At 46.8% G+C, this 27,752-nt stretch overlaps 1 protein-coding gene across 2 annotated transcripts in view; it reads right to left on the reverse strand.

The window, feature by feature from the left end:
• The window catches only part of LOC115609418 (mitogen-activated protein kinase kinase kinase 3-like), an 80,518-nt gene that overhangs the window by 6,781 nt on the left and 45,985 nt on the right, over window positions 1-27,752 (reverse strand). Inside the window, exons 4-14 of one of the 2 annotated variants that reach the window (XM_030489615.2) lie at window positions 27,109-27,152; window positions 25,987-26,086; window positions 19,419-19,532; window positions 17,729-17,840; window positions 10,313-10,446; window positions 7,530-7,603; window positions 5,421-5,488; window positions 3,419-3,511; window positions 2,237-2,431; window positions 1,214-1,362; window positions 474-605 (exon numbers count right to left, since the gene is read on the reverse strand). In XM_030489615.2, the coding sequence (XP_030345475.1) occupies window positions 474-605; window positions 1,214-1,362; window positions 2,237-2,431; window positions 3,419-3,511; window positions 5,421-5,488; window positions 7,530-7,603; window positions 10,313-10,446; window positions 17,729-17,840; window positions 19,419-19,532; window positions 25,987-26,086; window positions 27,109-27,152 (1,215 nt within the window). The remainder of the gene's footprint in view (window positions 1-473; window positions 606-1,213; window positions 1,363-2,236; window positions 2,432-3,418; window positions 3,512-5,420; window positions 5,489-7,529; window positions 7,604-10,312; window positions 10,447-17,728; window positions 17,841-19,418; window positions 19,533-25,986; window positions 26,087-27,108; window positions 27,153-27,752) is intronic. The other variant, XM_030489626.1, reaches the window with a different exon arrangement.

Here is a 27,752-nt window from a genome sequence, read left to right on the forward strand (position 1 = left end):
CTTACAAGTGAGCAACACTGGTTTTAATATACGCATGCTGAGATCCATAAATAATTGGTGACAGCTGTGGGTGGACAGTTGTACTATTAGCTTTTCCTGCAGGGATTTGCAATAAATACTTAAGGATGGGCTCAGGCCACAGTATTTAGAGCCAGATCGAGATCATGTTCCACATTCACCAAGTTCAGATTCCAGACTGTGAACACACCCTGCTCCAGGATTCAAACCTAAAACCTGCCTTCAAGGCTTTTGATTTCAACCAGTGCATGTTGAGGGGCTTCAACATGACATGCTACTCACAGCCTATGCTTTCCCAAGCCTTACGGGGGCATCCACTGTTTTGGTTTGGCTCATCAGATATAAAGCAGCTCAGATGCACAGTTTAACTCCTGATCCAAAGCTCACCAAGCTCTAGGGCAGTCTAAATCTGTTCTCTGTCACTTAGGACAACCTTCAGCAGGAAATGCACTTACCCCTGGCATGTATTCAACAAATATAGACAGTTTCTTCTCCTCAGGATCCCGCAAACACCCATAGTACTGCACTATCCTGTCGTGGCGGAGAGTCTTCAACAGCTGAATCTCACATTCTAAGGCGTTAACTTCCTGCAACAAAACAGACATGCTTCGTGATGAAAGGGAATGGTTACTTTAGGAATATTATCCAAATACCGCTCAGTGCTGAGCACTCTGTTCATAGCACCTGTGAAGCTGCCCACAAGGACATCAGCCACATAAGGCTCAGAAATGAGAAGTGCTGCCCTAAGAAAAAGGTAAGGAAAAACAACAGACAGGATACACAAGTGCTTGGCTTTGAGATAGGTGTACTTATTATTACTGGTGCTCAAGGAGTTTTTCTGGAAAGGTGCGAATGAAGACACTAGCAAAGCTAATACAGTACCCAGACAGAGAAGGTGGTGAAGGAAGCAAGGTGGCCAAAACTAAGGAAAGAGCAGTCAGACCTGCAAGAGATGATACCTGAGACAGAGCAGGAGAAACCTGGTGAAAGAAACTAGGATGTAAAGAAGTCACCGGAGCATGCTGACTGGTGCCACAAACCATTAGGGGCCACTCTGGAGAGGGCAAACAACACACACTGTCTCCACACACTGCCTTCCATCAGCAACATGGACCTCTCTGACATCTCTGCCTTCAGCCTCCAAGCCCACCATTCCCCATCATGCTGCAGAACACAGTCCTGCCCTTGTACTCACTTTACTTGTCTCTTGACTGTCAGGGTCAAAAGGCACCTGCTTTACTGACAGCTCCCGGCCAGTGTCAGCATCATAGCAGAGATAAACTTCACCAAAAGCCCCTCGTCCAAGCAGCTTCCCCAGCCTCCAGTTCACAGGTGCCTGCAGGGCTACACGAGAGATGCGAGAGTTGAGAGAAGAGCGCACAAGGGAGACTTCATCATCAGGGTCCATCTGACCCTATACAGAGCAGATCAGGCTTGCAATGAGCCCACCAGGGCAGGCACTGAGCCCCCCCCCCCCCAGGGACACCATGACAAACCATTTTAATTGCATTAGTTCTACTGGTGGTAGTGATGGGGGATGTCTCCCAGTCTGCATTAGCGCAAAGCAGAAACAAGTCCCAGAAAAGTCACATTTCTTTGAGTCCTTCCTCCAAAAACTGCTGTCTTAGCCAATGTTGGACTTTCCTCTGCTATTGGAGCAGTTAGCAGGATACAGCGTGGCTGAGCAGCAACCCTGGCAGGGACCAGTAAAGGTTTTTATCTCTCTGGTCTTTCCTAGGTTATCCACCACCAAACATGCTCAGAATGCACCAATTCCTATAGCATGGGCAGCCTTGCAATACCAGAGCAGCCTGCCACACCATCTTTGGGTGCTGGGCTGACAGCAATGTAAGTCAAGGAAGGGAGCCTCTGGGATGTGAGACAAACGCATCCAAGTCTCCTGGAATCTTCTGCTGCATGAGCACACCGACAGTCCAACACACTAGCAATTTTCTGCAACTCAGCAAGTGATGAACACCAGCTGACCTCACACATGGTCTCAGCTCAAGGCCAAGTTAAGATAAAGTGTATTGTATTAAACCTTCCTCATTGAGACACAAGCTAGTGCAGTGTGCTTTGTGCTAGGGGTGGAATCAGAGTGCATTCACACATGGTTAGCTCAGCTGATGCCCAGTAACTCAGCAGGTCACAACAACTTGATTTTGTATGAGACCCAGGTGTACTGAGATGTCACACCCCATGGCTGTGATTCACTTACAGTTCCTAGCTTTCGTAGGGGAGGTGCTGAAGACCTGCAGACCTTTTTCACAATTGCTCCTCCATTTGGGCCTGTACTCGTCGTACTGCAAGGTGCTGAGCTTGCTGTCCCCATTAAAGCTCTTGGTTCGGCTAGAAGGGACAAGCTGAAACAGGTTCTCCTGTGGGAAGTAACTCCTGGGAAAAGTCCTCCGGCCTGTAGGAGGAAAGGGGGAGAGTTATGGCAAGAATGCACACACCAGCTTGGATCCACCTATCACCACCTCCCCACACCACTGCCCAGATCCAGTGATGCACCTCTTCAAATTAAACAAAACAAGCTCGATGAAACTGGAGCCCGGTGAACATTTTTAATTTGATTTAGGAGTTGTTAACAGCAGGCATTACATCTAATGCAGATGTTTCCAGAGGGGTTTGCAACAGTTTAATTACATTAGGGGGTTTTGTTGGTTGTTAATCACAATTTAACTCCGAACAGGCAGGGATTTACACTGCAAATTATCCCTCCTGTCCCCTAAGTCCACAAGAGAAATGACCACACAAGCAGTGCCAGATCTCATGATAACTGCTTTCACAAGGGTGGTGTCAGTGAGAGATGGAGTTCATTCTGGAAGGCTCAATACACTGTCTGCATGTCTTCAGGTTGGTTTTTTTTTTCCAAGGGAATTTGATTCTTACTCGGTTTTGCCTCCCACCACTTTCAGTCTCATACAGTGAATGAAGGAGCAGCAAGGTGATGGAGTGGTCCCCAGAACTCAGAGCTCACCAGCTTAAAACAGACGTGAACAGATATTGCTACCTGAAATTGCTAAGGGATTTCCTACAGCTCTGTGAGAAACCTGCAATAAAGCTCACAAACCAGCATCCTCAAAAGCCAGCAACTAAAAGGAACAGAAAGGTTGATATTGCCAGGGATGAGAAATGCCAATCATCCATGTGGCTAAGGAGGAGCTGAACACTGACTTTCATACATGCTTTAGACGCTCAGCACTTCCCAAGGGCAGACCCGCAAGGTCACAGAGAAGATGCTCTTCAGAATGCACAAGCGAGTCCCAAATTACTTGGTGGTTCTCCTTCTATTAGAAACAGCTCCTTTCCAAGTCTCTCCAGTCCTAGGCATTGTCACAAGCATCGAGATCCTGGACTGAGCACCTCCCTTCCCAACCCTCCATCATTGTCTTACCGTCACTGTAGTCCTTGCGACTTTGGGAGAGGTGGTACTGCCTGGGGAAGGTCCCACCTTTCCCAAACCTCTCGCAGAATGGGATATCGAAATCTGACAGGAAGGAAGAAGACACATGTTTCTGAGATCAGGTCAGAATCAAATGGCCAGAGCATTTCTTATGGGAAGGCAAGAATGAGGTGACAAGCTGTTCATTTACATGACCATACATTCCCCAAGGCTCCCTCTGAAATCTGTCCACAGTCACACAGTCCTTAGTAAAAAATAAGGGTTAGACTTATGGACCCTGGCCATAAGGGACTCACTTTACAGACCCTGGCTAACACTGTTCAAATACAAGGCAGGGGATTAACATAGACCAAGCCAGGTTTCCAAGACATCTTCTTTACACACGGAAAATGCAGAAATTAGTGTGGAAACAGAACTGCCAGGCAGAGCCAGGTCCAGATCCATTTACTCCAAAAACTTGCTTTGATATCAGCTATTTCCAGGGAAATGCAAAAATCCAGCGCTTGGCTAATATTGGACAATCTCTCCCCTCTTTCTTCTCAGATGTAACTCCTGACCTCTGAAAGCCAGAGACCATTTATACCTCCTGAGTTCCAAATTTTTATATTTACTTTGCTTAAATGCTAAAAAGATAGACTTCGAAGGGATTAAAGACCATCAGAGTTTATATTAGACACGAGATTACAAGTGAGATGGATGGACATGCAAGATAAGGACATATTTTTTAAACTAAAAAACCACCCAGCACGGAAAGCCATTGCAGGTAGCACTGAATAACTTGAGATTAACATATCTGCCATTTCCCCCCATCTTTCACCTGCTGTCTTTCCTCCATCCAACTCTAATGACACAGTCCATTCTGATTGTTTGTTTGTCTTAGCCTGGGGCCAGCAGCCACTCCTTGGAGACTGTTCCTGGCCTCTGCCGCACTTCAGCATGATTTCCCCATTACAGCAGCGCTCAACAAGAGTGCATAATGGCTGAAATATGGTCAGCAAGAAAAGCAACATGGACAGGACAAGAGATTCTGGGCGAGCCACGTGTGAGCAACAATGAAGTGGTGTCTCAAAGCAAAATGCCTCCCCTACCACTAGGGATGTATTAAAACCTTAAGTGACGTGGACTGACTGCAGCTTCATCTCTACAGTTCAATCTAGAAATCCTGCCTCAGGCCAGGAATGAGTTATCACGCCACAGGCTGACTGCCATTTGCTCATTTTTAATAGTGAAAGTCATTACAATATTACAGAGTTTCCATGATTTAACCAGCTGGATGTTTATAAGTGATTAAGCAGTAACCTATGATCCTCACAACTTACCAATACACTTTTCTCTACCCGTATTTGCGGTATTACTATTATTAATATAAGTGGAGGAAGTATAACTCCCTAGAGAGTTTTGGACTCAGGTTTGCTATGCAGGAAGTCGGGATCTTGAAAGTGCAACTCACGTGTACTAATAACAGAGAAAAAAGGTGATCCCACAAGGCTGTTTCCAGCTTGTCAGCACCTCGCAGTTGTCTCCAAATACAAGAGCAAGGCCCCCTCAGCAACTTCTTCCAACACAGAAATCATCCCTGATGTTTCAACAGCTTAACTTGCTTGCATCTGTTCACCTCAGGGCCCTTGCTACACAGTTTGCACTGTTACTGCTGGAAACCAATTCCTGAAGCAGGCTCAAAGGTTCTTCAGTGCTACCACTACCATTGCTGCACAGCTGAGAAGGGTTAAGGGTTAATGATGGTTAAAGAGGAACCCTGCCTGTATGTGATGCTCTGAGTCTTTTGATTTTAGAGGACATTCATGTTTGATCACTGCAGGGTCATTTTTGATATGTAACCTAAGCTATGGAGCTAATTTGCTTGATTGATTGTTTTTAATTACTTCCCATACAGTGCCACCTCTTTAATAGCCTTTATCCGATCTCTTTTCTACTTTTTATACCTTCAGCTTTTTATACTTTTAAGCAAATACAAGCCTCTAAGAGTGCTTACCCATGCAATCAAGACTGTCTTTGGGATGGGTCTTCCTTCCAGGAACAGGGGTTTGGGTGAAGGGAGGGCTGCAAAGGGATGAAAAAAAAAAGGATACACTTAATTATATCAGAAGGGCTGCTTTTTATATCAAAAAGGCGCTTTATTATATCAGAGGAATGAATTAGGAAGTGGTTACACACAGAAAGCACAGGCTATACCACAAGATGGACTGATCACTGATCAGCCCAGTCTACCCAACTGAGCTCCCATCCTAAAGCTGCACAGGAATAAAGACTGTTGTTTTTTCTGGATCACAGCTTGTTCCTGTGGCAAACAAAAGGGATGCTGAAAAAAACCCAGTCACCAGGCTGAAATGAAGCAGCCAAAGCAAAGACTCTAACACCTATGCACGAGATGGCACAGAAGGAAGGCTGAAGATTTCTCTTCTCTCAACATCGAGTATTCAACTGTGCAACTCTGCTTTCTCTGAACATTGCTTCAGATGCATACATTGGAGTCCTTCAGTCACACATAATTTATGCAGGTCTCCCGTTCTCTGCAACATCAACCCCCACCTTCCTCATGCAGGAGGGTCCATACCACCACTGGGCACACTTCCAGGAGGGAGAGTGCAGGATTGGTGCTTTGAGGCTCAAGGTCTTTAAACCACGTTGAGAGGATGGTAAAGCACTGCAAGGATCTCAGCAATCCTGATTTCATCTCAGCCTCTCCAAGGACCAATAGGGTAATCTGGGCAGGTTGCTTTTCCACTCTTCCTTTCAATAAAATGGGCATAGCAGTACAAATCAGCTTTGTAAAGTGCTCTGACCTGTACTCATGTCAGAGTTCATCACAGCAGGTTTGCTGTGGGAAAGAGGAATTTGTCGTGTTATTTGTTAGCATCAGACAGGTCACCATGCCCGGTGACTAACTCTGCTCTCTTGAGGCTAATGCCATCTCAAGCAATTGGCTACAAGGGCTCAGTTATATCTTTGCAGGAATAGTCATGCTTACTCCTCTTTCTGCCTTTGAATGATATAGCCCTCGTCGTTCATTTTCCAACTCCTGCACCATATGACTGAACACAGTTGCCTGCTTATTTATATGTGAAATCAAGCCATACTACCCTCCTGAAAACACACCTAACGCTCTTGCTCTCGGTTTACAATAAAGTGTTACAACCAGGCTGTGCTCCTGCTGTTCTTCCTAGCAAAGTAAAAGCAAAGCTGGAGCTTAGAGGTTGTGAGCACAGGGAATCCAGCTTCGAAACAGCTGTTACAATGAGCAAATACTTCACAGGAAATTATTAAAAGCCACAAAAAGGAAATGGACCTTGATGCTGAGAGAGATCCAAAACACTCAGACCTGCAAACCCAAAGCAGTATACACGATCAAATCAACGCAATGCAGACCTGCTGGAACACATAGCCTTGATGCTGTATAGCAAAGCAAACGGGGAGGAGGGAGGAATCTTTGATGCAGATGGAAAAAAAATATATTGCTTCCCAAAAGGACACTGTGTCTTATACACAGCCTACCATGCACAGCAGCAAGCATACAGTTGCTGTGCACGTGTGAGCTTGGACCAACCAGCCTCACCAACTATTGAACTGCAGCCTGTACTAGCACAACGTGTCCTAGTTGCTTCCTGCTGAGAAGCTAAACTTAGTTGTTGCTCATCTGGTGTCCTCAGCACCTTGACTGACACGTCTGTGGCTGCTGGCAGGGCACAGGGCCTGCCGAATTTACAAGCGGTCAATGGAGAACAGACAGCATGCCTGGGGAGGAGGAGGCATGGAGAAGCTAATACACAGAGTATTGACCTGGTGACTGCAGAAAGCCAGAGGGGTAGGAGAGGGATCAGACTGAAGCAGAAAACCTGGGCACACAATGCCAGGCTGTCTGCAGATCCCCAACTACTTTGTCCAGCTGCTACAATTCAAATCACACCATCAGAGAGATGTTTGTGCTAGGATCTGGTTTTCAGCATTCAAGATAGATTTGTTTTGCTCAGGTGCATCCTCATCCCAAGAGGAACCTCAGGGGATGCCACTCACCCCGCTCCACTCCTGCTGTAGCACAGAGGCTGCATTTAAGCTTGTGAACATGGTGACACATAGGACTCACCTGTCCACAGACCTGTCCAGTGATTGGCAGCTCCCAGACAGTGAATCATCGGGGCTGATGAAAGCTTCAAGCATCTGACAGGGAAAGAAAAGGGGAAACAATAAAACCATGCACTGTGGCTCTTCAAGTTCCAGTACTAGCAGACCTCTGCAAGGTCAACGAGCTCCACTGAAGCTGGCTGATTTACAGCAGCTGATACCAGCCCCAGTAGAGATGAGATTCAATCTAACAAAAGTTTTCTTCCTGGTGGAAATCCATTTACGGTGCCCTCACAGGATTATTGTTCCTTACAACTGCTTTTTGCTAGTAGGGAAACTGAGGCAAAGATCATTAACACCCTGATGAGCAAAGCATGCTGAGAAGTGAATGAGATACAAAGTGGGAAAAATGATAATATAGGTACGTCAGGACACAAATGATGTGTCCAAGGCCAAACGGACATTGTGCACCATAGCCAGGATCACAGCCCTGGACTCCCAACTTCCCTGAGCTGTCCTGGCACACAAGACCAGCCTTCCTCTCCGGTGATAAGCGAAGCATCGTCAGGGCTTTTGGCTGGAGGAACTGGCTTGGCTCTCACTAGCTCAGTGAGTCAAAAGCTGCATTTGTGTTGCTTCCTGGATGAGACATTGTACTAGACGGGGTTATTTATAGCTGGTTAGTAACAATAGAGGTTTTGTATTGAGTGGTAAACCTAGGGGCTATGTGCACTTCCACACAGAGCAGAGCTTGCTCAGGCCCACGCTGTGCCGCAGCCAGTGCAGTGCTTCCTCCTGGCTGCAGACCCACAGCAGACACTTGCTAACCCCTACTCCACAGCCAGCCCTGAGCCCAGCTCATTCCCGGGAAAGCTGAGCAATGAGGGTTAAACCTACGTGGAGTCACCTTTCGCATAGCTCCTCCTTCTCCTTGTACAGCAACAGCCTCTCTCTCCATGTGCTGTTCCTGTGTTAGACCTCCTCAACCGGTTGTCATAACAGCTCGCATTGTTGTGGCAGGCCAATCCCAACTGGAAAGTGTGATTTTTCCTCCACTTTCCAGTTTTTACCCCAAAGCCTCACCCTTCAAAACGCACTAGACAAAGAGGAACAAAACCTCTGCGAGAACCCAGTCTCCACCTCTGCCAGCCGTGCCAGGTCTCTCCTAGCAGTTAAATAATGCTGAAACACTCGTTTCTCAAAAGCACAAAATTGAGAATCCAAGCAGGCTCCACACTCAGCCTCTGTTCATGTGCCAAGCTGGTCTCAAAGCAAAACTGCAGTTATGTCACAGGCTTGCACAGGGGCATCCCCCAAGAGGCATCAAGAACCAGCTTGTAAGTGGTTTTCTACGAGGCACATATGGAAGCTGCAGCACAAGGACATTCTGAGACCAAAGCCCATCTGGGGAAAAGCATGGCTGCTCAATGAAAAGGGGGGGTGGGGGTGGATGACCACCAAGAAATTCCCCAAAAAACAATCCCCAAATCCCCTTCTCCCTGCATTTAATTCAGCAGAGAAGGGCAGCAGGCCACCCACAGCGTGATGCTAGAGAAAAGCAAGGAGAGAACCTGGGAACCTTCACCAGGAACAGGCTGAGAGCTCAGCTAGTGCTAACAGAGCTGCATTAACAGCCAGTGGAGCTGTGCTGATTTACACCCCAGGGGGTTCATGGGGACTCTCCCCCTGCACGCACATGCAGTTTGTCTTAATCCTACCAAACATGTTTGAAAGGCATGCAAAAACAATAGAAAACCAACTTTTGGCTGCAAGGAGCACAAGATACATCTGCACTCTCATGCTGCCAAGACTTACCCGGAGTAACTTATTTTATTAATGGCTGTATAATAAACTGTTGAAAACACAACTTTGCCATGGAAACACTGGCACAGCCTGCACACAGCTAGTGGGTGCTATTTGAGTGTAGGGAATGCATTTCTCCCAAGGCAAGATTCTTGAGGGCCGTCACAGCAGCCTGCTGAAGTGAGCTTAGTGCCTTCCAGATGTCCCTCCTGCAAATTGTGGATCCTGGTCCTGCCCTTCCAAGAGCTTTGCAAGAATGAATTGTGTGCCCAGAAGGCCCAGCTGACTTCACAGGACCCACAGCAAGCTCTTTGGAGCTATAGCTTGAGCAGATAGATGCAAATTTAGAGGGAGGCGCAAGCTGCTCCCCCTCTGGTCCATCAACACTGCAGTTTCCTCCATCATGGGTACCCTATCGCCTGGAGGAAGAGGTACTGCTCATCACTGTGCTGCAGAACTAGTTGCTCTTTTGTTACTGAGGGATTACAATATACAAACTCCTTATTAGGAGAGAGTTAAAAAAAATATATATGGGGGAGGGACAGAAACAAAACCACAGAGAGAGGCTATGGGCAGAGCCAAGAACTGTAACTGGAGCTCAGGCAGACACAGCACACAGGGAAGCAGCAAGAGCTGCTCACATCCCCAGGCTGTTGCAATCACAGGCAATCGGTTGCTTGGCACACTCCTTTGTGGTCCCTGGCATCCAGGAAAGCTGTGGCCACAAGGACCTGGCAGCTGCTGTACATTTGTGTCCCAGATCTATGCTCCTCCACAGCTACCTGAAGTGCCTGAGCACGTTGCCATGACCACTGCAGCTGGCTTTTAGGGTTCCTGGAAATTGGGCCTGCTGTTTATTAAGCATGGGGGCACCCATTCCTGGAAAAAGCTGGTCTGAGCCCCACGCACTGGGTTTTTAATGGTGGGAATGGCATTCACAGCAAAGCCTCCTTTATGTCTGCTGCTGTCCTGGTTTGACCCACACCCCCCAGCCCCACTTACATTCTGATCCATGGTCTCAGGGATGAACTCGCCCTCACTGTTGATGCTGGTATAGGATCCCTGGCGAGCGATCTGCTGCTGCTCTTCAGGAACGCTCCCTGGGGGTGGAGAGCTCCGGCCAGTGTGCAGAGAGCCTAGGACACAGGAAAGGCAGGGGTCAAGGAGAGGACTTGCCACATCCAAGTCTTTCCAGAGACCCTGTTCCAGCGATCACAGACCTCCTGGAAATGCTGCAGGGTTTGAACTTGTGTTGAAGGGAACAGAGGAGCTAGAAATGCAATACTGTTTATGGACATCTACAAAGCTTTTGCAACAGGAACAGCCTGTTACTGTGGGGCCACACAATATCTAGCAAACTTGGCCTTCAACCTACCCTGGATCCCAAGAGCTCTGCACTGTATCCAGGTGCTCTGTCAATGCTAGAAAGAAAAGGACTCCAGAGTTTTGTTTTGCTACAATCAGCCAACATAAAAGCAAAACACAAAGCAAAACACAAACTCCAAATCAACCTCTCCTCTTTCACCTCCAGGCATTTCCTCCCCCCGAATCACATCACTGCCTTGTTCAGCAACCTGGGAAACAGTTTGGGTGAACTTAGCGCAACCTCACTTAAACACTTCTTATATGCAAAACAATTTGTACTTAAATACCCCTCTTCTTTTTCCCTCAAATCCTCCCCAACCAACTCCTTGTGCCTATTCAGGCTTTAGGGAGCGTTGCCCTCACTTAGCCCAGATACACAGGCTTGGCTTCACTTGTCTTTCTGCAGTCCCTCCCCTCCATCCCTGGGCTGTCATCGCTTCATGGCAAGAAATTGCTGACACAGGTCCATGCTGATCTGTGCTGGAGCTTTAACTGGTCAGCATTGTGCAATGTGAGCCTTCACACAACAACTTGTTTTTAAGCAGACTCTGAAGAGCACACATACTTGAAGAGTTAGAAAGCACAGGAAAATGGGTTTCTTTACACTTTGTATACATTTTTATGGCACTCTTGGCAATTCTTGGGTTCATTACTTCCATTTGGTAACAACATGCCCAAGCTAAGCACAATATTGCAAGATAAAGGTACCAGGAAGGGGCCTATTCTTTCATGAAAAGTCAACACTGATCAATCAACACAACACTTCTGCCTCCTCTGCTGCTATTCTGTATCACAGTTACTGTGCCAGATTGATCTCTGGCATAAATCCATCAGCATGATCAACACTACAAATCCGAGTTCCCACCTTTCACTTAAGCTGATACGCATCAGAAGCTTCTAATGTGAAGAGTGCCACACCAGCATTAAAGATCACTAAATGAGGTTTGCTGGATTTATACCAAATACATTGATATCTCTGTCCCATAGTATGTCTTCCTCCAGATTCCATGCTCAGATTGTAAAAATAAAAGTCATATGGCACTGAGTTACTTTTTTTCTTCTTCCTATTTTCTCCATCACAGATTTCCTGCAGGATAAGAACACAGCGAAAAATGTCCAACTGAAGTAATGCCAAGATCAAGGGGGGAGAATCTCTCGAGTGCTGCGGCACTCATAATGAACTGGCTTTCCACCAGCCGTGAAAACAAAACCACTTGGGAAGTACGGCATCCTCTCTTTGAAGATAAATAAACAAACCTTTAACCATTTAACAGTTCGGGCACCCTGGACATATCACTGCATTATCATCCCCTCATTTGCTTAGCAGATGTCAATCCAGAATGCAGCTTAAGGACATTTGGGTGGCTCTTGCTCCAAAAAGCTGCTAGAGGATTTGGCGTGGTGAAACTGCTTTATCTTAGCCCTGCTGAGCGTTTCTGTTACTGCTAGGATGAGGTGTGGGTCTGCTCAGGCACTGCTGAGGTCTCTCACTGCAACAACCCGCCCACTGCCCAAGAAGTCTCTGACTCAGACTTTACACAGGGCTGTACCTGCCCTGTTTGATTCTGAACCCAGAGAGTTAAATGAGATTTATCACAAGTGTGAAGACTTTGCATGATCTCACAGTAAGCCTTTGCCTGTAACAACTACTCCCAGCCATCAGGTCAGTTGTGTTTGACCTTCCAGAGTCGCATTTCCTGCCAAAAACTGTAAGAGGGGATAAGACACTAGCCATTTCCCAGCAGGCAAGGAAGTTGAACAAAATGCTTAGGCTTTTGCATGCTTGGAAACTGCTGGATTGAACCAGATCCCTTTCAGCCAGACTGTTTGGGTAGAAGAGCTGCTCCAAATAATTTATGTAGCTCAGACCTCCAGGAGCACTGGTTGCTGCTGCTTCACATCCATGTATGTCCATCTGCCTCGGAGAAACGCAGGGAGGTGGTGGGAGCAGAGCCCTGGAGACCAAGGTTGATTCCTTCCTCCAGCCCTATCATGCCCTGTTAACAAAACCTCAGGCAATCTCAGTGTTGCTGGTGGGGGGGGGAATGGAAAATAGGAATCAGGGAGAGACAGCAACTGTGGTACTCAATGAGAGGCTTAATCCATAGTGGGGGCAAAACAAGGCATATTGGGTATATTAGATAATGCTGCTTTACACACCCAGAAGCAGAGGAAGAAACTGACATATAAGCCCAGATGTGCCTGTTTGACACATCATGGATGCTCTTCACACTTGACCAGATACTCAAGAAACAGCAGCAGCACCAGGCAGAGAGAGGAGCCTCCTAAGGGACTGTCCTCCTGGGTTACGTGTCAGCTCCAGCCCCCAGACCCAGTGCAGACAGGGCAGACTGTGAGGCACTTATTTAGAAGCCGAATGCTGGCTATATCTAAGGTCCCTTCCAGCCCTCACCATTCCATGATTCTATGATCTCAGCAGCTCTGTTGAGGATTCCTGCACTCAGAGAAACTCTGCAGATTGGCACCGGTTGAGCATCTGACCTGGGTTACCCTTTGGAGCAAGGTGCTTTGGGAAAGGATTCCTGCCCCATGTTACAGGCACTAATGTAAAGCCATATATTTGAGACTAGAGCACAGCATGTCCCGAGCAGAGTGAACCAGGCCAGCACGGAGACTTACAGTCACTGCTGGCATGCACTGGGGTCTTTCATGTTCCCTTCTGTTATTTTTATTTAAGAAGTGTCTTTCATGCAGTATGTGCAAGTTTGTGATGCTGCATGTACAGCCAGCTCCCCTGTGCCAGGCTTGGCTTCCCTCCATCTCCATGTTCTCTCACTTCACCCTTTCCCTGCCCTCGCAGGTCCTTCCCAAAACTTCATCCATCACCGATTGGCATCAAGCAAGACTCCCGACTGAGAGGAGAAGCCCCTTAAACGCCAGCACTGGGGAGGGTTTGCTGGCAGCTGCCTGAGCTCACAGCTGCAGCCACAGAGAGCCCAGCCCTGGGATGACATCGCCGCAGAGCCGAGCGAGGGACATCATGTCAAGATGTGCCGTTCCTCTGAGCCCTGGCAGAAACACAGGGCTCAGGATGCAGCAGTGCACAAACAGGAGATAAACCTGCAGGAGACTTCTCACTCTGGAACTGTCGAGGGGAGGTGTGAGGAGATGGACCAAATCTCCCTCCTCTCCATGCTGATTCTCTGAGGATGGAGTCCTGCATCTTGCCTTAAGGCAAGCTTTAGGGTGTCCTAATAAGCAGGACAGGGCCCATTTTCCAGCCTTAAAGCAGCTGACATGATGTGCACAGCCAAATTCTCCTCCTCTTCTCAAAACAGAGGGGGTCTTATCCATCCCAACTCCTGCAACAGCTCCCTAGCCCATGCTACCCCAGTTTGTACCTGGGCACTTAAGCACAGCAGTTATGGTACAGGCTGGCAAGGGAATGTGCTAATGGTTCAGCAACTTGATCAACAGCCAGCCAGTTCTCCTGTCCCGGCCTTGTGAATTTAACAGCACAGGTATCCCCTCCAGGCCTTTGTTTCTCAGGGTTATCTGGCCAGCAAAGTCTTTGTACCATCTCTCTGCAGAGATCTGTATTCAAAACCTCCCAGTGCGCTATAGTGGTGGTTAGATGCTGCTGCACCAGTGTCCAGGCACCCATGCAAACCTGGGCACCATCGCTGCAGTGACAATTCTCTGAGGTGAAAGTCCTGCTGCTCCCACGGCTGGTCCATATTTGACAGCCCAGACCCAGCCAGCATTAACTCCTGGTCTGGAGGGGACTGGCAGGCACATGGTGCCACAGCGCAGCAGCCTGGTCTGCCACCTTGAACGAAATAAATTAAAAGTGATTTTAAATAAAAGCTTTTGGCAAATGTTTCCACTGAAATGGTGATTCAGGAATGGGGCTCTTGAGTCATTTGTGGGTAATGCTCTGAAATATGTATGTCTTCAAAGTAAATAAAAACAATCCTCAGTTATCTGAAAATCCAGAACCCAAATAGATTTTGGCCAATGTTTCCAAAGTTCCAAAGCTGAACATTTGCAGATGCTGCGCACTAAGAGACTGGAACATTTTCTGCCCCTCCACCCCGTTCACAAAAACAAGGAGGGGGGGGGAGGGGGGCTGGGGGATTTCAACTTTAGAAGTTTACAGGGGAAAAAAAAGAAAAGAAAAAGAAAATATTGACTTTGCATAAGGTTTTTCAGGGACATGGAGTCAAGACATTTTCTGTCCAGAAGCAAAAATAGCCAAATCTTCCCCAGAACATCTGCTCCCCCTTTTCCAATGTGCTTGTGCCAACAACATGCACTTTCACTATTTTTTGCTGCTGCTCACATGGCAAAGTCAGCAGAAAACATAAGACATCTCAGAAACACTGAGAACATGACCCTGAACCACCTTTTCTTATAAAGTCGCTTTCAATCTCCTTTTAAATGTGGTTTCAAGAGAAAACCTGAACTGAGTTAAGATCCTCTCTTGATAGCAACCGCTTTGATGACAAGAGAAGCAAACACTGTAAAAAACCTTGCAGCTGGAAGTGAATAATAGTTTCTCTTACAGAAATCCCAGCCTCTTAGGCTGTCTTTTGACTATCCACTAGGTTCAGTGAAATCCCTGGTTCAGGGAACTGCAACACAGGATCATCTCTGCCTGTCTGTTGCCTGATGTTCAGTTTTATGCTCCATTTGAAACACTGTTCTCTTTGGGCTTGTTGGACTTTCTGCCCAGCTGTTAGATTACCTAGTTCTGGCTCAGGGGGTAGAAAGAAATTAATCTCCTGGCTTGAAAACACCTCCTAAGCAGAGCTGCAGTAGCTCCATACATACTCAGGTACAGATCTCCAAAGAGATCTGGTGTGCTGTTACCATGCAGAGGGTTTGGTGCAACCCCTTTTCAAACGAAGACCAAGACTGACTGTGTGCATGGAAAAAAACCCAGAGGGATAACTGTAGCATGGTCTGGTTACCTTTGCTACCTAAGAGCATCAGGGACACTGGTTTTTGTGCATTAGCAATTGGCATGCAGACCCTCCTGAATATCCCAATGTTAACACTTCGCATCCTACATCTGGCACTGCCCAGTCCTCCTCCTCCATTACCTAGATTAAACCAGCATGTTACACCCATTCCTCCACTCTGCTATTCAGGCATTCCCTCAAAATCCATCTGTAACTCAGGCTCTCACCCTTGCAGAGCTGATATCTCTTCTTTTGTCTGCCTTATCTACAGGATGCTCTTCAAGGCAGTGACATCTCACAGTCAGTAGTGAAGACCTGGTCAGGGACTCTCTTGCTATTACAGCAGCTCCAAAACAGAAAAGGCCAAAGCATGGCATAGAAGTTAGTATGAAATTCTAACTTTGCCAGAACTAATCTTCTCGCTAGCGCAGTTACATATGGAATCAATTCTGCCCATCACGCTCAGTTTACACATCAGTGACAATTCCTGGTGCCACAGCTCTTTGCTGGTTTACATTAACAGCTTAACAAGTGCCAAAAAGAAAGAGAGCAGCAGAGATGTTTCACCCAAATACTATTTCTGCTGAGGCTCTGTGCCTTACTATGTAGTTGTGTGTGCATTTCATTCAGCGTAATCTAGTGACTCTGCCAGATCCTGGGCAAACTCTCAACAGCAGTGTGACCTAAAAAAAAAAGCCACAATAGAAAAAACAGGCCTAGCACATTGAAACATCAGGCCCAAAGAGAGCTCTTGTACATGTACCACCCACCCTTGGCTTCAGTAAGAGTTGGGCATGGCTGCACAAGGGGCTATGCTGGACCTGCCCTAGAAGAACATTTCCTATGTATCATCCGAGATGCAGCAAACCACAGGATATGAGAAAGAAAAAAGGCAAATCCTAGGAGAAAAATGCTCTTCTGTTGTACAGAGAAAAGAGTTTGGAAGTATTTACTGCCATATAAGTACAGAGGATCTTTGAAGGATTAAATATATCTTCATGTATATTTGTATAAGAAGGTCCCACTTTATTCAAAGCCTCTGATGCGGTCATTTCTACAGCTGTCAAATCATTGCATGGCAACAGTAAGGATCTATAGAAATTACCCTGTAACCAGCACCCACAGACATGGCAGAGAACAGTCACTGTATGACAAAATCATTATGCTGACTACAGGTTATAAAATGAATAAATTACAGGGTTGTTATACCAATTTTGCACAAGGCACCCTGCTCTCCACAAAATCCTACGAGGTTCTTCACACAAAAGGTACTAACAGACAGCTTATCAAAAGTACTTGTCATTTCAAAAAACTCAGAGCATTTTAGAAAGCAAGAAAAGCATAAACTCAAGCACAGAAAACCAACAAAAGACCACACAAGGCTATGAATAAACTCCAGTCCCTCCAGGGCTGCAAGAAGAGAGGAGGCATTTGCCAGCCTGGCTTCGGAGGCTGCAGGTACCTACTTCCCAGCACTTCTGAAGGAAAGGGATGCTCCCCTTCATCTGAAATGCAACCACTGCAAAACACTGCGCACATCCTTTCTCCTGAGAAACCAGAAAAGCAGCTACCATAGACTTCATTTCACCAGCAAGAACAGATTGACGGCGTGGAGACACATATTTGTGAAGCTTCTTATGTGGTGAAGCTGATCCCAGCTCGGGAGCAAAGGAGCCCAAGTGCATTCAGCTATATTAGCCTGCTAACTGGGAAAGGGGGAGACAACAACGGCAGGGAGCTAAAAGAGTATGTCAAGGTGTCAAAAAAGTCTTGGCTTTCCGTAGATCCTCACTCTTCATTTTGATAAAGCTCAGTAGCTCTGAATTCTCTGGAGATTTTTATCACTGCATTTCCCCCCTCAAATTACACCTCATGCCCTCCTCTTCTTAGCTTTCATGCCCAACATGACCCTCTCTCTGCTCAGCACCACCTCATCTGAGCTGTGCAGCTTGCAAAGCCTCTTCCTCAGGCTGAGGATAAGCAGCAACTGCACTGAGTTACTGATGGGAGACATCAGGGTGGACACCCAGACTGTAGCAGGTACAGAGTTGTGACAGAAAAGAGGAAGGAGGTGGTGGCCAGCTTGTAATAGCACAAAGCACCCCACAGACCATTGCATTTCGCTGACCTGTTGAATACTTCCGCGTCCTCTCGGAGTCTTTGTACAGGGATCCCATGATATCACCCATGGATCTGGAGATCCTCATTTCATGCTGTTTACTGTTGTTCGGCTGGAGGAGCTGGTAATCAGACAAAGGGAATGATCAGACTTGGCCAGAGCCCTTGTGGACACACCATGACCCTAAAACCCACGAACTATTAAAAACAAAACCAAAACCCAACAAAAACAAACAAACAAAAAGACATGCACGTAATCTAGAGTGACCCAAAAGTCATTCACAAACAATTCACATCTGTTATCGCAATACTCTAATTAAGATTAAGCTCCAGTTGGTAATGGTAAATACAGACAGCTGACATAAAAGACTGTTCCTACACTGCATTATTTCCAGACAGGTGAAGAGACTGATCCCTGGCCTGAACCCAGGTTTGTAATCCCCAAATCAGAGCCTCTCCTCCATGCTCCCTATGTCTCCAGTGGCAGCCTAGGCACTATAGAGGTTCCTCTGTAACAGAGCACAGGAACAGAGATTGGAGGATCAGGCCCTGCTAGGGAAAACAGATAAGGGGGAGAGCAAGGAAATGCATATCCAGCTGGTAAATTAAATGGTAGTGGCCACGTCTTACTAGGATAACATACTACAGTGTGCTGTCATTTTCTGATATTTTATGTATGACCCTGGAACTGTATGTTCCGTATGTAACCATATGTAACCATATGTTCCATATGTTATATGCAGGAGCATGGTTACATGCCTCAGGAAGAGATGGAGCCGCTCTCAAACATATGCATGACCCTACCCAGCTTCCCTGCTCTTAGTAGCTAACTTGCAATACTGCTGTGTTCCCACAGCTGCTAGGGTAGGTCACCCCAATTCTGCCCAGGATTTAGGAAGCTCCAGCTGATGGCTGTTTTCCCCTGGGACTCTGGTCCCTGCACTTTCTGAGCCTCTCAAAAGCAGTGGAGAAGTTCCAGGAGCTGCGAGCACCAGCGGTAAGCATGAGGACAAGCACTATGAACTTCAAGACTCCCAGTCTCTCTGGTACTTCTAGGAAATATAAGGAAAAAAAAAAAATCGGAGTTGCAACATCTGCAAATCCCTTGCTTTACAGCCTGTGCTTGGGGCAGCACGACATGTGCTTTGGCAAGACACCCTGTGCAGGCGAGGTCAAGTTAACAGGCTTAACTGCAAAACCACTGAGCTCACAAAAACCCAATAAATAAATATGGGGGGGGAAAAAAGGGCAGTCCTGCAGGAGACCGAGGGATTCTCCAGTTTGCTCTTCCTGGCCTTCAATATTGAAGCATGATATGGAGGGAACAGTCCCCATGCTGCCAGAAAGCATGGCAAGGGCCAGGGCACCACCCTGCACATGAAGGAGAGGCTACGAAGGAATGATGACAGCAACCCCAGGCAGAAAGCACAAGGGGTTCTCTTGGGGTTTAACTTTGCCTAAGGATCAGTACAGTATTTAACCCTTCACAGGATGCAGGAGGAGCGAGAGGGAGCTGAGCTCAGGCTCTGGACTGCCACCACAAGAGGATTTCTGAGCAGCTGAGCCAGAGCAGGGCTGACCCCTCTCATGACCAGCTTGCCCTCTGCTCTCCACCATCAGGAGACTCATTTCCACTCCCCAACACAATAACAAGGCATCTCGCTCCGGATACAAAAGAGCAGAGAAGGTGAAGGGCTCACATTCGCTTTCTTTGGAGCGCTCACAAGGATCCTCAGGCTCTTCAGGGAAGGGCTCAGCTCCAACTGTTCCATCGCTTCGTCCAAATCTTCCTGGGATTTCAGCGGGATCAGGAGCTGGAAGGAATTGAACAAACACCAGAGCATGGTAGTGTCACACTTTTGGGTAAACAGAGGAAGCCAGATCCTTGCAGTGAGCAGCTTGGGAATGAGGGGACAAGGGAGGAACCCAAGAAGGTGGACAGAAAACAGATGCCTTATGCCCTCCAGCTTGCTGAGCTCTAGTGTTTTCTTCCAAGTTCTCATCTACCATGGAACAGATGCAAAAAATCACAGCAAAAAACATCTGCAAAGAGAGAGCTTAAAGGTCACATCACCAATTCAGCCAGTGGGAAGAAGAGAGGGCTGAGATTAAACCTTAGGCTTGTTGCCTGCTATTCTGGGGCTGTTCTGATCTTGGAGTTGTAGGCAAGACCTGCTGCTGCCCAGGCCCAAAACAGCCCCGCACATTCTTTCTGGGTTTCTTCCTGGGAAGATGGCCAGAGAATGGTGCTTCAAGAAAGCAGTGAGCTGCAACCAAGAATTTACTCTGGTAGATCCTCAGTGGCCTTCCCTACTGCTGTTCCTGTGCACTGACAGCCTCCCTAGTGCTTGGGCATCACGTGAAATCAGGGAACATCTCACAAGTAGGTCTCTTCCCTTTTAATATGAAGGATGTGCGTTGCTCTCCCTCCAAGAACCACTTCAACTTCCAGCAAGACAAATTCAGCTTCTGCTCTTTACAAGGTAAATAGAACAGAGACCTAAACAGTGCCATGTTTATCAGGCAGCTAAAGGTCCTGATATGTTCCTGGTAAGTGGCAGACTATTGCTCTCGTATCTCCAAAGGGAATCTGACCCTCCTGTGTGGTGTACCACGTCCTGCAGACAGCCTGCAAAGTTTCCAGTGCCCAACACAGCTGTGCTTCAGAGGGGCTCTGTGGCCTTTTGCTGCCCTGGGCTAAGATTAAACACGCAACTTTTCTACCCCTCATTCAGGGGCATTCTGCCTAATCTCATACAAACCAGGCCTCGGCCTCTGTAGGTTGCCTCAGGCACTGGATCCAGCCAACGACATATGTTATACTTATGCTCGTGCCAAAGTACACAACAGTTCCACCTACCAAAGGGACCGAGCGGCCACAACACCCAGTAGGCTCTCACTGGTGTTACTGGGAGCCACAGCTGCCCAGAACTCCCGAAAGGCAACTCAGGCCTCCAGGTGATGAGGGTTCATGCCACCAGCCACAGCAAACGCACCTCAGATCAACCACCACAGAAGACGACACTCAAAAGCCGCCTGTGTCTACCTTTTTGATCCCAGGGCGTTGCCAAGGGTTTGGCTGTTGGCCTACAGGCAAGCACACTCGGACTGTGTGCCCTGAGGCTAGGAGTTCAAGGATGACCAGGTCAAGGGAAAACTGTGGGCCCTGGCCAACAGAGATGAGGTTTCAGCTCAGGAAACTGCTAGAGTCACCTCCTGTACTGCTACCATCCTTCTCCCAGGGATCACAGCCTGAGCCCATCAACTTCCATCTTAGATGTGCACATGGCTGCTGTTCTTACAGCATAGGCACCTCAAGGTTTGGATTGAGTTTCTCCTCTCCTGTGTGATAGGAAGGTTATCTTTCATCCCCATTTTGCAGACAGGGAACTGAGCCATATGCAGGCCACCTATTTTATATGATAAAGATCAGGATTAACATTGTCATAGAACCATGTAATCATTTAGGTTGGAAAAGACCTTAAAATCATTGAGCCCAACTATAAACCTAACAATGTCAAGCCCACCGCTAAACCATGTCCCTAAATGCCACATATTTGCACATCGTCTAAATACTTCAAGGGATGGCGACAATTCCTTCCCCGGGCAGCCTGTTCCAGTGCTTGACAACCCTTTCAGTAAAGAAATTTTTCCTAATAGCCAATCTAAACCTCCCCTGGCACAACTTAAGGCCATTTCCCATCCTATCAGTTGTTACTTGGGAGACGAAACTGACCCCCACCTCACTACAACCTCCTTTCAGGTAGTTGTAGAGAGTGACAAGGTCTCCTCTGAGCCTCCTTTTCTCCAGACTAAACACCCCAGTTCCCTCAGCCGCTCCTCATCACACTTGTGCTCCAGACCCTTCACCAGCTCTGTTGGCCTTCTCTGGACCCACTCCAGCAGCTCAATGTCTCTCTTGCAGCGAGGGGCCCAAAATGTCCCAAGAAAACCAAGCTCCTGCAGCTGTGGATAGCAGGGAGTCTTCAGCTTATACCTACCGCAGTCACCCAGCTTCAAGATACAAAAAGCCAGGTCTGCAAAGGCACACTATAATGACTAAGTTTTATACAACCAGCTATTCTGTAGACTATACAGTCCCAAATTAGATGCCCAGGACCCCCATAGCTTGGCATTGGAGAGTTGGATATCCAGAAATGGGATTAACAGGTGAAAAAATGAACCTGTTAGGTGTAATTGCTGGAAGCAATGGTAATTGCTAAGGCAAGGCCAGTTCTCAAAAGATATTTAAGCAGTGAACTCCAGCTTGAGCTAGAAGTGCTCTTCTGGTATAAAGTATGCAAATGTGCTTAAGAAGTTTCTACAAAAAGACAGAAAAAGAGACTCTAGGACAAAGCATTTAGCACATTCACCTAGGAAGAGAGATAACGAGGCTGCGCACCCTTAGTCTGAAAACTAGTTATTTTTGTGTAGGAAAAAGATTCCAAGAGAGACTCTTAAGAAAGCCTTGCCCCAGGATTTCCTACAGGCTGTAGGGACTTGAGTTCTCAACTAAACTGGATGGGGAAAAGTTCAGGAGGATGTCCTTTACCTCCCAAGCAAGGGACCTAACCAGCTGGAAGGTTCACAGAGAACACCAACACCAGCCTTGTCTGGGCTGGGCCAGACAAGCAAGGCTGGAAACAGGTTCCCAGTCTGGGACAGGGCTTGGACACGATTGAAAGTACTCACCAGGTAGATATCAACCATTTAGGGCTTTCAGCAGGTCCATGGAGTAAATGGTTAGACCATGACTCACGGTTAAACTTTGAGATCTGAATGAATCACCCGTGTTCACAGCAGATATAAGACAAAGATGGTATTGAACATGTCTTCCAAATGCTTTGCAGCTGTTCTCAGTCTGCTTCCTTAAGCAGGACAGCTAAAGAGATTCTCTTGGTGCACTGCTTAACCCTCTTGAAGTTCACAAGGGCTCCACAGGTGCACCAAGCAGACACTTACCAAACAGAAAGGAGATGGTGGAATGCTGCTCCCCCTCATTTCACCACTAAGCAGAATTTGACTCTGCACTGTAAGTACAGTCCCATTGCTCACCCATCCCTTTACTGAGCTCCTCACAAGCGTTCAGAGCAATCCCTCTGCTGCTGCTCTGAACAGAATGTTCTGCAGGTCACTCCATCTCACTCCAATATCACAACATTAATGCGTTTGCATGCCTGCTTCAGAGAAGCCAAAAACATCAGGCAGAAATTGCCCTCCTGTAAAAGAGACTGGAGCCAGTATTTAGCTTGGCTTTACCTATTACCCACATCTGGCAAATAGATTTTGCTCCATTTGGCTTCCAGACTGTGGCACATACAGATATCAGAAACAGATACCTACTAGGCATGAAACTAAATATAGATTCATGCAGAACCATGTCTGTAATTGACAGGGTGCATTTCCAGTAACTGGGTTTATTCTGCCTGCAAAGTGAGCAGCCGTGATGAACATTAAAGCTTACCTACACAAAAGTTTCACTAAACAGAGCTTATTAGATTTTCTTCTTCCTTTTAAATAGTATACTCTTAATGTTTTAGTACAGGACTTTGCAGTCAACCCACTGCAGTCTAAGAAAGTGAGTGCAAAGGGCGAGTTTTCACCAACTACAACAGTATTTACTAGACCTCACTCTAAGACACTGCAAAAAGCCAAAGAATAGTAGGAAACAGGGTTGGGGAAAAATCTGAGAGGTCAATTAGTTCATCTTCCTGCCCAATGCAGGACCAACTGGCATCAACAATTCTCGACAAATGTTTGTTAAATATGCCTTTATCTCCCCCCCCCCCTATAATGGAGCTTCTACTACTACCCCAGGCTTTAACTCTCCTTAACCCTCCATCACCCAAAATGATGCTGATGGGCCACCTCAGGGAGACAAGCAAGGGGTGGTCAGAAGGGAACTGGTGGCACACCGAGGCTCAGTGTTACGCCCAAGGTCAGATCATAAGTTGGTCATGGAGATGGGACAAATGACAAGGTAACAGTCACACCTGGAGCAGCTGTTTAGCAGTGCATACAGATCAAATTCCGTCAGAAGCCAGCCTTTCAAACTGTCTAACACCACACCACGCTGCCCATGGCCAGGCCAGATCTTGCTGTCCTGCTCATTGGAAAGATGAGCCCAGCCTAGTACTAACATGCAGACATGCCCCATGCGGTACATCCCTGGCCAGGCCCCACTCTTATCTTTACCAGCCCAAGCCTGCTGATTCCATGGTCCTACCAGGATGTGATTCATGCATGCCCCTGCTCCACCCAGCTGGCATGCTCATCTCGCTGATCTTGGCTTCAGGACTCCTGCTTCACTGGGACAGGGACTGACATTTAGTGAGCTTTTGTAGGGTCCCTATTGACCTCAATGTATTTTTGGTCTACAAGGTGCTACTGCAAGAAAAACATTTGATGGCAACAAAGAATTACTGCACAGTTCCCTTTGAGCATGAAGAGAGGGTGAAACATTTAATTGTAATGAGTCTGTGGTCAGGCTATCTCTGAGACTTGCAGTCATGAGACTCAAAAACCTGCCCCAGAAGACACTAGGAGCCAGATGCTAAGGTGTCACCATGTGGACATGCAGGCTATCTCCCCAAAGGTCACTTCTGTCTGTTCATAGTGTTTCCACAATAACGACTCTGAATTACTACTGCTCAGACCTCTTCCCAAAGGTGTGGGTTCTCACAGAAGGAATTTTTGTGCAGAGAAAACCGAAACACCGGAAGTCATCCTTCAACCCTAAGAAATTAGGAGTACTCAAAGGACTGCTCATGTTCCTGCTATGTGCTGTGCACGTGCCCAGGAAGACAGTCTCTAACATGGGATAAAATGCATTATTTAAGCTTTATTTAAGCTTCTGTTTGCTGTGGTTGGAAAAAATTCCTCTTGCAGTGGAAAGAAACCTGGAATGAAATGAATCATTCCTGGAGAATTCAATGGCAGGCTTTTCCCGGGAGGGCTGTCAGAGAATGCCCAAGATTAGAAACCTGGCTACATTCAAAGCCAAAACCCAGCGGACACTTTGGTATCATGAGGTACCTATTATAGAAGAATAGCAACTTTTTTTTTGTGGATCAAATCTGCATTGAAACAGAAGGGAGAAAAGAAAACTTAAAAAAGAGAGGGAAAGTTCTCTTTGCAACCTCTCTCTCCATTCATACTTTAATGAAAAGCTGTTAGTAATATACAACTAATACTTGAACAAGCCAGCTGTCAGCATAGATCCAAAAGCATTTGTATTTAAAAGCCCACCTATTTGTCATCTGGCTCACTCTCCTCCTTCCCAAAGCCAAACCCACCTTGAGAGTTCAGTGACTCCAGGTGCTTGCCCAGCTTATAGAGCAAGATGCCACATTGAGCACACTAAAACAGATGCCAAGGATTGCCCCCTTCTAGGTAAAGGCCCACATCAGTACCCTCCTTTCAGACACAGTGCTGGGCTCAAAGACAAAGCTAGAAAAACACAGTGGCCATTCTAAAGAAGGATGGAGAAGAAAGGTCTTCAAGCCTTAAAATGCAAGGACTGCAGAAGAAGGGTTCCTTGGCTGCCTGTATATGGCCACAGGATCTGCTAGAGAAATCTTCAGTGATGCACATTTTAGTGCAGACCTAGCTACGAGAACATGCATACCATTCTGGGGTTTTGGGGTGAAACAGTCAGTGTAATGTACACTGTGTCAGCAGCACTGTCCATCATGCTCTGGACTTCACCATGTTCCTGCATCGCCCCCAAGATAGAAAGGCTTCACATCCAACCCAAACACACAGTAGCCTACAGCCACTTCAGGAAAGCCGTCTGGTCTCAGCCGTTCTCCTCTCTGCCCTGAGCGTGTTCTCACAAGCCAGGCACATTCTGAAAGGTGGTCCTATTGCCCCAAGGGTGTTGATGGGAAAGCACCTCTTGCTGCTGACTGCACAGCTCAACTGACAATGCATCCATCACCTCAGTTACTTAATTCCTCCCCCCTGTTTGAGTTACACAGATTTTTTTGTTCTGGGGGAAAGAAAATGTTCCTGTGCCACCATTTAACAGGCCTTAATTGAAATCATTTGAGAAGAAAGAACCTGGCTTGGGGTATGAGAATCCAACTGAGCTGTGTCCAGACAACAGCTCTTGCATGCTCACTAGCTGGGAACCACAAAATAAGATTGTTTTTCTTCACATGCATGTATAAGACTAAACAAGGGCCTTAAGAACAAACCCGCTGCCCAATTCTGAAATGGGCACCAGGCACCCTAAACCTCCCCCTTTAGCAATTAGGAGAAGAGTACCTCGTTGTTCACACAGACTAAGTCCATCGTCTGTCCAAAAGCATCTGTGACCTTCTGCACCACTTCTTTGAATCTGACTGGTCTTGGAAACTGGATAATCCTGTATACATAAACAAATACAACAATAGTTTCAATTTAATAAAGGCATACTAGAATTTGGGGTTAGACTAACAATACAGAAGAAAGAACTTGTATTCTTCTATCATAAAACATAAAGCTTGCTGCTTGCTTTCACACTCAGAAATGCTGCTCATCTCCTGTGCTCAAAAAGGAACTTGATGTACCCTGCAAGAATATCTACCAAAAATCCTAGTGCAGCTTTTCTGCTCCTCCCCCTACTGTGAAACACAGGCAGAAAAGAAGGAAGTCCAGCAGCCCTGCACTGGAGAAGGCCCAGGATCAGGCACTGGTCAGTGATTTATCATCTCCATTTTCAGCAAGTAGCGCTGAATAGGGGGGAAGGATGGAAGAGATGCAGTTTGGCATCCTGCAACTCTCCTGTACCATCACATGCAGCAGCTCTATAGACACATATCAGCAGGTACAGTCTAGCCCTACAGTAACATTCCTTAAATTTTCTTTGGCTTTAACATGCAACTTGGACCATCAGCCTGTGAGTTACCAGCCCTGTGTCCTGCCCTGCCACAGTCACTGAGCACCAAGCAGAGGTGATTCCATGGAAATGTCACGCAGGGAAGGGCGGGCAAGCTTTAACTCCCAGCTCTATTTTTATGGGACCCATGCCCAAAACCTGGTTATCTTAAGTAAGTGTCATAGGCTGCTAATCAAAGGACACATTTCTGTAGGGCTGCAGCTCAGCTGTGGTTCAGCAGAGCTCAAGAACTAAAAAGAGAAAAGGATCCAAGTGTGCACCCTATGTCCCTGGTAAGAGGCATTTAATGACTTCCAGCTTCGAACCACTTTGCCTGAATGCAAATCCCAGGAGATACTTGTGGCAAATGGGATGACGAGGCAAAGCTCTTGCATATAAAACTCTAGTTGATTTTAGGGGAATGAATCTTGCTGTGAGCTCATCTGCAGCTGGCTGAAGTCAGTGGGATGACATTGGGTAAAATAGGTAATTTGTCCCCACACAAGCGGGTGACTGGCTTGGGTACATACCTTTTCTCTCCTTCATATTCAAACTTGATCCTGACATTCCGCTGCTGAAAGAAAAGCAGAAAATGGTTAGGTCCCAAACCGCATCCCAGATTGACTCGCAGATCCAAAGCTGACAGGAGTTCTTGGGGAGACTCCCCTAAGGCTACTGGGCATCTGGTCTATTTAGGGTCAAGCTGCCTGCTGGACACACTGACTTTGGGGAAATGCCATACTGCTGATAAACATGCTTGTCAGAAAATAATGTCTTCTGTAAACAAGAGGACACGCGTGTGGGTAACTGTTAGTTTTAATAAAATGCATTAATAAGAGTGGAAAACTGTGAATGCTCTGAACTCAGTTGGGAACAAGGCGCTGTTATCAAAGAGGCAAACGTGTTTGTCCATCTTCAGCGCTTCCCATGGTTTTACCCCAGTACTTTTCTGTTGGAAACTCAACAAGCAAAGCAAAGCTCAGAGGACGCTTAATGGAACACAGGAATATTTGGGGCAAAGAAATTAGAAGTAAAGCAAGCATCCTATAATGGAAGCAGAGTTTTTTCTATGTATTTTCCATCCTATAATGGAAATCCAAGACAGTCTTGGATTTTAAAAGCAATAGTGCTGGGGTGGTGGTGGCTGTTACTTTGTTAGGACCTAGAAAACACA

Source organism: Strigops habroptila, chromosome 1 (genome assembly GCF_004027225.2).
Source record: "Strigops habroptila isolate Jane chromosome 1, bStrHab1.2.pri, whole genome shotgun sequence".
Classification (NCBI taxonomy): domain Eukaryota; kingdom Metazoa; phylum Chordata; class Aves; order Psittaciformes; family Psittacidae; genus Strigops; species Strigops habroptila.